The sequence below is a fragment of the Corvus hawaiiensis genome, chromosome 4 (genome assembly GCF_020740725.1).
Source record: "Corvus hawaiiensis isolate bCorHaw1 chromosome 4, bCorHaw1.pri.cur, whole genome shotgun sequence".
Classification (NCBI taxonomy): domain Eukaryota; kingdom Metazoa; phylum Chordata; class Aves; order Passeriformes; family Corvidae; genus Corvus; species Corvus hawaiiensis.
In genome coordinates this window covers 31,727,257-31,740,349 of record NC_063216.1, presented here as the reverse complement: position 1 = coordinate 31,740,349, position 13,093 = coordinate 31,727,257, and the positions used below count along the sequence as shown (strand labels likewise).

At 43.5% G+C, this 13,093-nt stretch overlaps 3 protein-coding genes across 3 annotated transcripts; 2 read left to right on the top strand and 1 right to left on the bottom strand.

The window, feature by feature from the left end:
• Positions 1-6,034: 6,034 nt before the first annotated feature.
• LOC125324931 (histone H4) lies at positions 6,035-6,473 on the top strand. The gene has a single exon (XM_048301465.1). The coding sequence runs from the start codon at positions 6,042-6,044 to the stop codon at positions 6,351-6,353; it is 312 nt and encodes a 103-aa protein (XP_048157422.1). The 5' UTR covers positions 6,035-6,041; the 3' UTR covers positions 6,354-6,473.
• Positions 6,474-7,754: 1,281 nt separating this feature from the next.
• Positions 7,755-8,531, top strand: LOC125324913 (histone H3). The gene has a single exon (XM_048301445.1). The coding sequence runs from the start codon at positions 7,773-7,775 to the stop codon at positions 8,181-8,183; it is 411 nt and encodes a 136-aa protein (XP_048157402.1). The 5' UTR covers positions 7,755-7,772; the 3' UTR covers positions 8,184-8,531.
• A 3,132-nt stretch (positions 8,532-11,663) lies between these two features.
• Positions 11,664-12,255, bottom strand: LOC125324914 (histone H3). The gene has a single exon (XM_048301446.1). It carries the CDS (start codon positions 12,248-12,250, stop codon positions 11,840-11,842), a length of 411 nt encoding a protein of 136 aa, XP_048157403.1. The 5' UTR covers positions 12,251-12,255; the 3' UTR covers positions 11,664-11,839.
• Between the last annotated feature and the right edge of the window lie 838 nt (positions 12,256-13,093).

Sequence of the window (13,093 nt, the reverse complement as noted above, 5' to 3'; positions counted from 1 at the left end):
GTCTAAAAATTCTTCCCTGATGGAAAAGCATGTATTATTGAAGTACCCTGACTGAAAGAGAATACTGAAAAACTAAAGTTTCTTTTTAAACACTTAAAATATGATGAGGAAGGAAGGAATTTTTGCTTATTACACATTTTCCTTATCGTACACTGTAGAAGATACAGGAACTGGTGTTCTTTGTCACAAGGTAGCAGTAAGGAAATAGCTTCTCATATGGAGTAGAAAATGCTATATGGAATGACAGCAGGGTCTCCAAGAAACAGAGGGACTGAGTAACTCCCAGAAATAAAATGGGTTCTGTTGACTTGATAGAGTGGATGGAGTGCAACAAAAATTGCTCATGTCTAGGTATAGGTAATTAACACAGAACTGTTGATTAAAGAGTATCTGTGTGGACAAAGGAGGAATGCTGTATGCAAGATACTTGACATTTCATGATACTTTTGGAACCATCTCCCAGGTGTTCTTGTTTGGGATCAGAAGGACTACAGGCAGGATTAGCAGGCTGTTAGGTATTTGAAAATTGTCTGTAGCCCAGGGCCAAAAGGCTATAGTTAACAGCTTCGTGTCTGCAGACAACTGGTAATCAAAACAATGCTCCAGGGCTGGTATTATTTGGTATTTTCTGGAACACCCTGGGTGATGAGAGAGAATGTACACGTAGTGTGGATAACACCAAGTGAAGAAGGGTAGACAGAGTAAAAAGTAATACTTGCAGATAAAAGGGACTTTAATAAACTTGAGGTATGGGCCAACAGAAGTCTTGTGCACTTTGTTGAAAAGAAGTGCCAAGTTCTGCGCATGAAGCCACTTGCATGCTGCTTGCATCAGCATGGTCCAGGTAATGACTGGTGTGACCCGGACAGGACATGGACATTCTGGTGACTTTCTTAACTGCTGCATCCCTGAAGACAAGCTGCTTTGTCCACAGCATAACCATAAATAAATCCCTGTAAGTGGCTAGGGTTTCCAGCTGGAGATTTTGGTTTTCCAACCAGGTATTACTGTAACACAAACAGAGCACAGCAGTAGTGTCTGGAGTCACTAACAGAAGGCACATCACCATTTTTCAGAGTTGGCTTCCTCTGGAAGCACATAGCCGAATACAGTATTCAATAAATTCCTACAGGGCTGCCTGTATTAGGTTTGTGCTTGGAAAACTGTGCCCCAGAGACACCATTTGGACAAGGCATACTTCAGCTGCTTTTAAGTACTTACAGCTCTGTAAGGGTTGGCAGAGTTCAGCTGAAAAACTTACTGCCCAGACCAGCTCTGCGTGAGCCTGGGCAGCAAGAGGAGCTACTCGGTCTCAGCTGCTCAAGAAATACCGTGCTTACAATGCCTTCTGGATTCATCTTTCTAGCTTAATCAAGGGACAGTGCATCGTGAGACCTGTGCTGCTTCAAATGCTGGTTTAGAAAGAAGAGTAAGGATTTGAGAGAAGCAAAGCTCCTGAGCATCCATGTCAGCTGGGGTTGCTGAGTAGCTGGTTTGCTGTTTACTGCCTCTCTACTGGAACGCAGGAGCAGATTTGCATGGTGTGCTACTGGGCTCGGAGCTCCACAGGCCACCCTGGAGCACTTGTTAGAGAGACCCTTTGGTGTCTTCCTGAGAGAAGCCCAGGAATGCCATGGCCATGGCCAGAATTCACTCAACATTGTTGCCCTTGCTCCCACTTACACGTTATTGACCCTGTCCCTTCTGCCTCATATCCTAAAAAAGCTTCATACAAAGAGCTGGGTATTTCATTAACTTCCCAACACCCCTAACCTGATCTAGGAGTCCCTACAGCCTTTTTTCATGGACCTATTCAGCTATATCAGCTGTTCCAGCTGTTCAGTGAGCCTGCAAGGCTTCAGCTTCTGCATGGAGTGATGGGGGTGAGGCCTGTGCAAGCCTTCTTCACAGCAGTGGCTCGGACAACATGCCCACAAAACAAATTTTGGAACATTTTGCCTCTCTACGGATCATCTGATCTGTAAGCCACTCTGTGTGAATGGCAAACTGCATCCTCAAAGGTCAGCCTAAGATGCTGGTCCATGACAGAGGTCTTTTCTTATTTATCAGTCCCTGCATAGTTTCTGAATTTGGCAGCAAGAAGGAAGTTGGAAACAGTCCAAACCAGGGCTACAGCCCAAACTCTTTTATCTCTGACCAGCTGGAGTGGTTAATTAAAACAATGAGAATGGGTATCTCCACCTCTGACTGTGTGAATTAGCAGGGAAAGGTGGGGAAAACACTGAACTAGTTATCAATGTACCAGTCGTTAAGCTAAATCTGTGATGTTTGCTAGTTTTGCTTAGACAGCATAAAGCATTTATGCACTTATGCTACTGTCAGAAGAGTCCTTCCAAATGGTAAATCCACACATGCAAATATTGACTTTCGTGCCTCAGTCTCAAAATCAAAGCTTTCTGTGCTCAAAAAATTTCTTACCAAAATGATGTGGGCTGCTCTATTTTAGTAAGCACAGCTTTCTAGCATGGCTTACGTGCTCAACTGAAGGTGGGGTATGTGGGCACGTGGATACAGAGAACAAAGACCACTGGGATAGATTTAGTAGCTTAAGGACTGCCAAAGAAGTCAGATCTCGTGCAGTTTTCAGTCCTATGTAGAGGCAGGTCTCAGTTGATCACATCTCCATGCTGTAGATATTGAATACTCTCCACCCAGGTCCTTTCAGATATTAAATGAGGAGAGTTTAATGCTTAATTCCAAATTTCCTTAATGAGCATATTTGATGTTACATTGTATTTCTAATTAACAGAAGGATACTGCACTGAAATTGCAGCCAAGCATAATAAAGCATTTGCAATATACAGCTGAATCACTGTGGAAACGAAATTCTCATTACTGGTCTCTATATGCTCAGTGTCAATGCTGCTGCCCCCCTCCCCCCACCCCAAGTTCCTGTGAAGGAATATGTTGGTTGAAATAATCTCAAGTCCGTTGCTATCTTCAAACTTTTCTATTTGTTCTCCAGTTTTCACAAGTTATACTGGGCTGATTCACATGTGCACGGCCCATCCTTCCCACCCCTCATTTTCATCTGCCTTGCTCAGGAAGATGTCAGTCTTTGTTAATCGTCTGAGGAAATCTGATAGTTCACTGGTGCAGCTCTCTTGTCTAAAACCATGGTAACCCTTCAGTCTCCCTGATGTTGAAATAAGTGCAGTTTTCTTTACAGTACATTATTCCTCCAGCTCATTGTGTTTTTGTCCTTTTCCTCTGAGCTCTCCTCTCTTGTGGGTATTTGCTGGTCCATAAAAAGTGCCCAGGTTTTCAGTACAAGGGAAGAATTTATCTCTTTTCTCCAGATGGTCCAGATGAGATCTGTATTTTCAGCATGGCAGATCACAAGAGCACGAATACAGTGCAAAGCAGGGATCTGTATAACCTGTCTCATTAACAGAGGACATACTGCAATTCCATTCTTCCTTTGAGAGATACAGAGAATATTTTGAGGGAAGGAAGCACCAGCTGGCAGTGGGTGGAAAACAAGGAATATGAAAACCTGTCCAATACTTACACTAAATTCAGAACTATTAGTTTGAAAGTGCAAATATATTTCCAGAATTTTATTAATACATATCCTTGAAATATAATGTCTGGCAATTTTTTTTTTTTTGGCCTAATGTTGACCTAAATTCAAACCCTGAAGTACTAGTAGCATGTAATGAATGATTTTTTAAAGTCAGGATTAAATTAATAAATTGTTATTCTAATTACTCACCCTGAGGTTATGGATACAGACACAATACCCTACAGGAGCTCCATCATATTGTGCTAGACTTTGGACAGGTGTGAAAAAACATCCCCTTCATTACCTAGTGGATGCAAAACCAGAACACAAGCAAGGCATCTGGAAACTTAGAAATGAAAAACAAAAGATGAGTGCAAAACAACCATGGGAATGGAGAGCAATTGTTCTCAGCACACTAGAGACCTGGATTTCCTTTCTTTTGCAAAATTTAATGTCTTGATTACATCTTATTGTCAATCTGCTTAGATGAGATGTGTGCTAAATGAACAAAAATTTAAGTGCTATTGATTGAGCACTGCCACTGGTAAGTATGGATCGGAGAGCAGAAAATTAGGGATATAGAAATTTGGTGTTCTGCTGCTAGCGTGGCACTACTAAATGAAGCAAGTCAAAATTAAAAAAAAAACCAACCAACCAACCAAAACCCAAGTGAGGAAACAAACAAATAAACAAAACCCTCCTATGGAATCCTTCTTTAGGGTAGTTACAGAGGAAAAGGCTTGAGTTTGTTTATTGTTTTGTGACCTGTCAGTTCAATATAAACAAGAACTGCAGCCAGCATAACGCACTTTTAAAAACTCAGAATCATATTCAGCTCACATGTCCACTCCCCCCAGGAAGAGAAAGAAGGTATGCTTAGGGCTGTCCAAAATCTAAGGAGACTCCACATTTTATCTATGAATTCTTCTGCACCTCTGCAAAAGGAAGTTGCATTTTCTATAACCTAGGTAAAAGCTGTGAATGTCTTTGCTGGATCAACGATAGTAACTGCTCAGAAGAGTGCAATGGGGGTTTCTTCATTTTGGAAGACGGGAAAAGCAGAGATCATTCCCATGATATACACCTCTTCTGAAGTGGTGCAGAATAGATAGGGATGAGACAATTTTTACATAAATAATTTTTGTTATCTTCCTCCCAAAAAGCTCACCCACTCACCCAACCACCCAAAACACACCCCAAAAGCCATGGATTTGATATTTACTGAGAAAACATCTAGGGATAGCAGTAGAGACAATATTTGTGATGACAGAATAATGAGCTCCTCTTTTATGCTTTTAATATGTCCACTGAGAGCAAAGCACTTCTTTGTTTATGTGATAGAATGTAATTGTAATTCCATTGCTATTAAATAGGCCAAGGGAAGCTGCTTATTGCCAGTTTGGTCACATGATAGAGAGAAGCTGCTCATTATATGTTCTAACATTGAACACTTTAAAAGAGTACATAGAAATTATGTTTGCATTTCATACATAAAAGGACAAGAGAAAAATAACATTATTTAGGTGTTAGTGTATCAGTTACACCAGCTCAGGATGTTTTTACACTGTGACATTTGGAACATCCTAAGAAGAAGACCACTCCTGACTTTCATAAAAGGTATTTCAGAATGTCTTTTCTTTCCAGTATTGATATGGATACATTTAAAAAAAATTTTTCTGGAAAAGTTTTGAAAAGCTAGAAAATTGAAAAATATACTAGATCTCTAGTAAAAAGCAAAGTGAATTTTTTACTAATCAGGGAACAGAAGTTTAAGTCAATAGCTACAGTAAAAGTCATTTTGTAAAAATTTAAAACCCAAAAAGTTACCCCCCTGCAGTAACTCAAAATGAGCAAAATTAGCAGAAGTCAAGAAATAATATAAGTTTAATAATACAAAAATGATTTTATTCCACCTTCCGGTTAATATCTGTTTACAGACAATAAGTTGCTTAAGTAAAATTGGAATATTTAAGAAATGGGAGGTGGAAATCAAAATGAAGAAACCAATATAATTAAATATTGTGGAAAATTTCTTAAAGCTGTTAAGAGATCTCAAATCATTAAAAATTTTGAAGAAACGTTTATAGCACTTTGAATATTAATAAACCAAAAGCATTAGCGAACAAGAGCATGAAAATAACTAGAATTTGAAGTAATTCACAACAACCCCGGCAGTGCAACAAAATAAAATACGCACACACGTGCAAATGGTTTATACAAATCTGAGGAGGAGGGGGAAAAACTTTCCCAACTGTATGAACACGTACACCGTTGGATTTTTTTTCGTGGAGGAGGTCTATACTTTGGTTTGCTTGCCAGATTTCCAGCCCCCGCGTAGGTAACAGCGAACGATGTTTGCTCATCGGTGACGCGGCAGGCAAAACAGGCGGGAGCCAGCCCCAAGCCCCGCCCCCTTTCCGCTGCAGTTCTCAACCAGGTCGGACCACACCGCATAAAGGCCGCGGCGCGGGCAGCACCGATTCATTGCTCTACCAGCAACGATAGGAATAGAAGTATGTCTGGTCGGGGTAAGGGCGGCAAAGGGCTCGGCAAGGGCGGCGCCAAGCGCCACCGCAAGGTGCTGCGCGACAACATCCAGGGCATCACCAAGCCGGCCATCCGCCGCCTGGCTCGGCGCGGCGGCGTCAAGCGCATCTCGGGGCTCATCTACGAGGAGACGCGCGGCGTGCTCAAGGTGTTCCTGGAGAACGTGATCCGCGACGCCGTCACCTACACGGAGCACGCCAAGAGAAAGACGGTCACGGCCATGGACGTGGTCTACGCCCTCAAGCGCCAGGGTCGCACCCTCTACGGCTTCGGTGGTTAAAGAAAGCTCTTTTTTCTTTCCGGACCAGCACGGCAAAAAACCCAAAGGCTCTTTTAAGAGCCGCACACTTTAACTGAAAAAGAGCTGTGTCGCTTTAAAGTTGGTAAAAGGGAAGCGAAATGTTTCTAAACTGTTACATATAATCGCATATTTATACTTCGGTTTTTAATACATTGTTATAGCCGTAGAAACTTTTATTAGTAACTGGTAAATAATACGCTGCTGGTACGCTGTAGGCCGTCCTAGTTAAAGTCAGGGAATACAGAATGCTGGTTTTTAAACGTTCAAAGTTTGAGCCCATTTAGTTGCTGCATAGGAAAGCTAAATAAAAAAGCAACCTAAACGGTGTCTCCTTTTTCGTGCTGACGGCTTAAGGGCGGGCATGTGTTCACCTTCTTGCGGGCATCTCGTCTGTGGGGGGATTCTCCCCTTTACAGTGTAAACAGCAGCAGAAGTAGATTATATGATGTTAACGTCTATTGTAATGCTGTGTGAGGGGTATCGCAGCTCACTAAGTCCCTTTTCCATGTTAATGAGTTACCCCCTTTGTCCCCTGATTGTGGTGTGTAGGACTTGTCCATTATTTGTGCATATGCTGTGTTTAAGGTTAGGAATACGCTTTCTTTTAATTTGGGGCGCTAGAGCTGTTCTCCGTACCTGGTGTCAGCCTTTCACCTGAAAGCCCTTCTCTGCTTGTGCTCCAACGACAACTCGCCCGAAGAGGAAAATATTGCAGATGTATACAGTGAGGAAAATGGAAAATTCACCTTATGCCTTGCGGTACTGCATCAACAACCTAAGAATACTTTGCAGGCTGAAAGATTCCATCATTTGAAAGCACTCTCTTGGATTAGAAAGCTTTCATTTGCAATTAATTTTGATCCCCAAAGCATTTGCCCGGCCAGATGAAAGTTAAAATAAGTGGAACCCGAGCCACCCCGCCACCAGAACTCCCTCGCAATACACAGCCCCACGCACCCTACAATAGCAAAATCCCAGTCCCAAAATACCGTTATGATCCCTATTTAGAGAAAAAAAAAAAAAAAAAGAGCATTTTAAGAACCTAATTTTCTATGCATTCAGCACAGCATAATCTGCAATTTCTCAATTCCTGTTCGAACATTTCTCCCTAAATGTCTCATTTTTGAGGTAGACTGTAAAAATTGTGGTAAGGGACAGACCACCCCGAAAACAAAAGCGGCGGGGGCGATACAGGGGGGCGCTGAGGGCGGGCAGCCGTTGGGGAAGGCGCGCGCTATCGAGGCGGGCTTTTCGAATTTGAAAGTAGCCAATAGAAACGGCGCATTCCTGGCAGCCAATCAGGAAGCGGGAACAGTCTATAAGAAGCGGCCGCGGCAGCGCGCTCTTTCCATTTCTCCTTGTCTCTTCCGACCTGTTCCTGTGGCGTTCCCCTGAGCGATGGCGCGCACGAAGCAGACGGCGCGTAAGTCGACGGGCGGCAAGGCGCCCCGCAAGCAGCTGGCCACCAAGGCGGCCCGCAAGAGCGCGCCGGCCACGGGCGGCGTCAAGAAGCCGCACCGCTACCGGCCCGGCACGGTGGCGCTGCGCGAGATCCGGCGCTACCAGAAGTCCACGGAGCTGCTGATCCGCAAGCTGCCCTTCCAGCGCCTGGTGCGCGAGATCGCGCAGGACTTCAAGACCGACCTGCGCTTCCAGAGCTCGGCCGTGATGGCGCTGCAGGAGGCCAGCGAGGCCTACCTGGTGGGGCTCTTCGAGGACACCAACCTGTGCGCCATCCACGCCAAGCGCGTCACCATCATGCCCAAGGACATCCAGCTGGCCCGCCGCATCCGCGGCGAGCGCGCTTAAGTTTCCTCCTACAGGTCCTCTGTATGTGAACCTGAAATTCTCCCACACCCTAAAGGCTCTTTTAAGAGCCACTACATTGCACAAGAGAGTTGGGACACAGCCTTTCTTATACTTTCTTGCGCTAGAGCGTTTCTGAAGTTGTTCAATGTTATTGCAATTCCAGTGTAAGCGTGCCTAGAATTTTAAATATTCACTTTAGGCTGCGTGATTATTTTATTGTTGTGTACTGTTTTTAGTGAGGTGCTTGCAAATGCACATTCAACTGAACGAATAGTTAAACTGCACAAAGCAAGTAAGTGTTCACATACATCAAATGAAAAATATCAGACTAGGACAGAAACCTCATGTATTTTTCCCTCCCCTCTTTCTCTTTTCCCTCCCTCTCCCTTCCCCCCCCCCCCCCGCCCCCCCCCCCCCGCACCCCCGTCCCCGTTTACTGTAAAAAAGTCTTATTTGCAATACATGGAGAGCACTGTCACAGGGAAAGTTGTGTGGCTTTTGTTTGGGACCACATCAGCTGAGGAAAAGAAAGTTGCTGTCAAGGCTTGGCAGATTTAGCCAATGGAAGACCTGTAGCAAATAGGCTTGTGCTGTTTCAAGAATTAAAGAGAAGTGTTTTGTGTTTGATGATAAGAAAACTGAGTCATTAGAGCAACATGCATGGGGGGATCAAAGGTCAACACTTAGCAGAATTTACTCGGTTCAATAAAACCTTGAAGTCAGGAAATTACAGTCGGCCTTCAGTTCAATTTTTCATTGCGCCAAGCCTTGCAGACTGTCACTGTTTTAGCATTTTAGAGAGGTCAGGTTTTCTATAAATTCACTAATAAAGCACTTGTATTACTATTGATTTTGCTTCTTTACTGTCACAACATCTTTTCCTCTGTCCTTGACAATGGACTTTGGCCTATCCAAAACACTTCTGTAAATGTTACCAGCCAAATTGTTCTGAAATTAAAATTCAAGTATTTGAGCGTAGCATGTGGGGGACCCTGTAAGAGGTTTTGTGTGGTATGGTATGTTTCTGAAACAATATACATGAGGTAAACACAGTATATACAAGAAATTTTCATAGCATAGTGATGTAGGTACAAAAGTATATATAGACATATATACATGTTATATACCTGTATAAACACCTTCATATGCTCGTTTTCCGCTCACAAATTTTAATTCATCTCAGATCCATCCATCTCTGACTCCTTCTCACTCCCCTCTGCCTCAGTACCACCTGGCATTGTTTTTCTGCAGTTCCAATAATATTATATGGTCTATTAAATAATATAAAGTGCTTCACAGTTGGTACTAGATGATCACTGTAAATCTCTTTTAGCTGAAATGGTTCTGTTCTCTTCTGTTCTTTTGTTTGTACATCACCACTTGCAGAGTAAGGGGTGAGAATTTATTCTCCTGTTGGAAGAATACAGAGACTGTGCCTATATAAGTGTAATTTAAAAGGAATTATATTATTATAATGTTAAAATTAACCATACATCTGCCTACTCTCTAAGACTTCAGTGGATGCCATCCTGATACTACTTGTTGCTACGTACTTGCAATTTATTTCTGACTTAAACTTTGTAACAAGGCCCAAATTCGAGGTTAGCAAAGGTTAAAATTGCTAAAACCTTAGAAGTGTTACAATATTAAATAAATCATCAGAGGTCACTGGTGCTTGCTTAAATGCACACCCAGGCTCTGCAAAGAGCCTTCCCTGACACCAGGCTGTGGAATCTGCTCTCAAAAGCTAATGAGGAAATGATTCATTATGACTGGTAAGGAGCTAATATCTTGTCTGTGTTCTCAGGTTGTGTATCAGTGATATCCAGTAAAATTGCTAAAAGGGACTGGGTAGGATCTTACAGCATTGGTACAGGGCTACTTGGCACGAATAATACTGAGTTTATTTCTTTTTTTTTCCTGGTTAGTTTTAAATATGGTGTAGGACAACTGAAGCAGAAGGAAGAAAGAAAGACTGAGGTTATGTTTTTGGTTTTGCTTTTATCTGACTTTTAAGGGAACATGGAACATTTATGGCCTACTGAAATATTTCTTTCTCTCCTCAGGCTGTTAGTTAGAAGTTTCTTCTAGCATCATGCTGGTTAATCAAGACAAGGAGAAATCCTTGTCATGCTACAGTATCAATTCTACTTCCATTTCAAGCTGGTTCCAAAATCAGGCCATGACGTTCAATAAATTCATTCAGAGGGCTTTATGGGGAAGGAAGAATAAAGAAGTGGGGAAAAAAAAGAAGATTAAAAACTGACCCCAACCACCCAACAAACCTTTATTTTGTCTGATTGCTACACTTGGCAAGTCTTTCCACTTTCTTTTCCCATCTTTTCCCATCCACCCAAGCGCTGTCTCTGGCAGACTGGGTCAGTAGCGCAGCATCTCTTAGCAGGCAAATAGTGCCCAGAAACCTCTAATGACAACAGGTCGCCACTCTGGGTTCTAACAGCAGCCTACAAGCGCTCTCCAGCCCTCAGGATTTTTGAATCCCAGATTCCAGATGTGAATTTTCACAGATGGAGATAAGAAAGGGACATAGTTCAAAAAATAACTGAAGAAACATCACCTACTTATGAATCTGAGTTATGAATCCGAGGTGTAATATTTAACTTCCTATTTTAATTCTCAGACTTCTGTCAGACTGACCTTGTCTCATATTAAGAATTCAAGCCAAGGTGGGTCCTTAGAAGGTAGAAAGCTGGATGCATTTACATCTGTCCTTCCAGAAACTCATGAAGAATCCTAAAGAATTGGCTACAGAAATCTGACAACTCAGCATACATCAGATATTGTGATCACTACCTGGAGAAGTACAGGTTCAAAGACAAATACTTTTACTCTCATTATTGCAAGAATACATAAACTTTCACTCCACGATTTTTATAAAACTTACTGAAAATACCCCCTCCACCGAAAAAAAAGCCTCAGTTTTGTATTGTTATGGTAACAAATCTGGAAAGGTTTGATAAGTTATTTCTTTCTATAGTATTTTGCAATCAGTTTCTTGGCCTTTTCAGGTACTTTTCCCTGCTGCAAGAAGCCTCATGTGCCTTATGTCATCAGCATGATTATCCATTGTTTTGAGACCAGCTATAGCAGTATATATCAAAACTGATAAACTCAAAACTGATTTATTGAGATAGATATTCTGGTTCCTGGTGTTAAGAATCGATGGAGCAAGGGGGCAGCCCCCCTTAAGGCAATCTGTTTTAGCTAGGTTTGACAGTAACACATTGAACCGCAAATAGTTTCTGCCCTTGCTTAGACCCACCCAGACTTGAGTGTAAGGTGTAGATTTCCTGAGCACAGATCCAGCCCAGACACAGAAGTGTCCCTGTAAGCCCCCTCAGTGCCCTCCTTTCCTCCTCAAAGCTGTGTCACATCCATCACAATCACGGGGGTGTGAACCCCTTCATCCTGCCCGAGGCTCTCTGATCTCTCTCCTTTAATATATTGATCCCACATTCCCCCCATTCGATTTGTCTCCTCATCTAGTGTTCATAAAGCACCTGTTCTTTCACTATTTCGCAAAGCACCCCAGGTGCTTTTCAAGGGAAATCTGTAACAGTGCTACAGCTCTTTTTCATGTGCATGTAGCGGCTCTTAAAAGAGCCTTTGGGTCTACGTGAGCTGCGGCAGGAAACTTAAGCGCGCTCGCCGCGGATGCGGCGGGCCAGCTGGATGTCCTTGGGCATGATGGTGACGCGCTTGGCGTGGATGGCGCACAGGTTGGTGTCCTCGAAGAGCCCCACCAGGTAGGCCTCGCTGGCCTCCTGCAGCGCCATCACGGCCGAGCTCTGGAAGCGCAGGTCGGTCTTGAAGTCCTGCGCGATTTCGCGCACCAGGCGCTGGAAGGGCAGCTTGCGGATCAGCAGCTCCGTGGACTTCTGGTAGCGCCGGATCTCGCGCAGCGCCACCGTGCCGGGCCGGTAGCGGTGCGGCTTCTTGACGCCGCCCGTGGCCGGCGCGCTCTTGCGGGCCGCCTTGGTGGCCAGCTGCTTGCGGGGCGCCTTGCCGCCCGTCGACTTACGCGCCGTCTGCTTCGTACGCGCCATGGCAAACCGAGGACACCACCTCCAGCGAGAGCGAGAAGCGAATGGAGCTCAGCCGGCCACGCCGGTATTTATAGAGCTGCCTCGCCTCTGATTGGACCGCAGGGAGCGCGATCTCATTGGCTGTCGTAGAATCCCATCCTGGGCCCGAAGTAGCTGAATCTCCGCTCGGAGCTTCTCGACCCCGCAGCTGCGACCCCGCTCTGATCGCAGAGCTCTCGGAGCGAGTGGAGGGCCTAAGATACTTGCACTTTATATTTTCTTTATTTGTGTCTTTGTTTTGTTTCGGTTTGCTTTTTTTTTAAACGATGGGCTGGTTACAAAAGAAAGAAAATGTTCTGTCAGTGCCTACAGAGATCCTTACATGAATAGGCACGTTATTCCCAAAGCCACAAAGGAAAAGGTGGGCTGGTACCTTGAAACAGAGGTGCTCCAAAAATCCAGTAACACAAGGTCGTAGCTATAAGTATGTAACAAGCTGTAGTGATTAAGATAATTATTAAGCTTTTTTTTTTTTTTTCGCGTTTTTCGTGTTCTTATTTCACTAGGAAATTCTGAATGATAACCTTTGCATATCATCAAGCAAAATCGTGATGATGAGACTACTTAGGCAATTAGCACTCTTCTTGGTGAAAGTAATTGAAAATGAATATGGTATTGGTCTACTACTTAATTTCCCCCATACTCACTAAGCTGTGAGAAAACCAGACGTGACCACAAATATTTATAGATATCATTGTTTGAGTGCCAAACGATTTTCAAAGGTTTTTTAAAAAGCGGAATTTTTTTTTTTCCTTTTAATCATGAAGTACTACTTAACTATTCGAGAAACGAGCCCCAGACTGG

Coding starts and splice junctions, on each gene's coding strand:
- LOC125324914 (XM_048301446.1), bottom strand. CDS start 12,250: ATGGCGCGTACGAAGCAGACGGCGCGTAAGTCGACGGGCGGCAAGGCG.
- LOC125324931 (XM_048301465.1), top strand. CDS start 6,042: ATGTCTGGTCGGGGTAAGGGCGGCAAAGGGCTCGGCAAGGGCGGCGCC.
- LOC125324913 (XM_048301445.1), top strand. CDS start 7,773: ATGGCGCGCACGAAGCAGACGGCGCGTAAGTCGACGGGCGGCAAGGCG.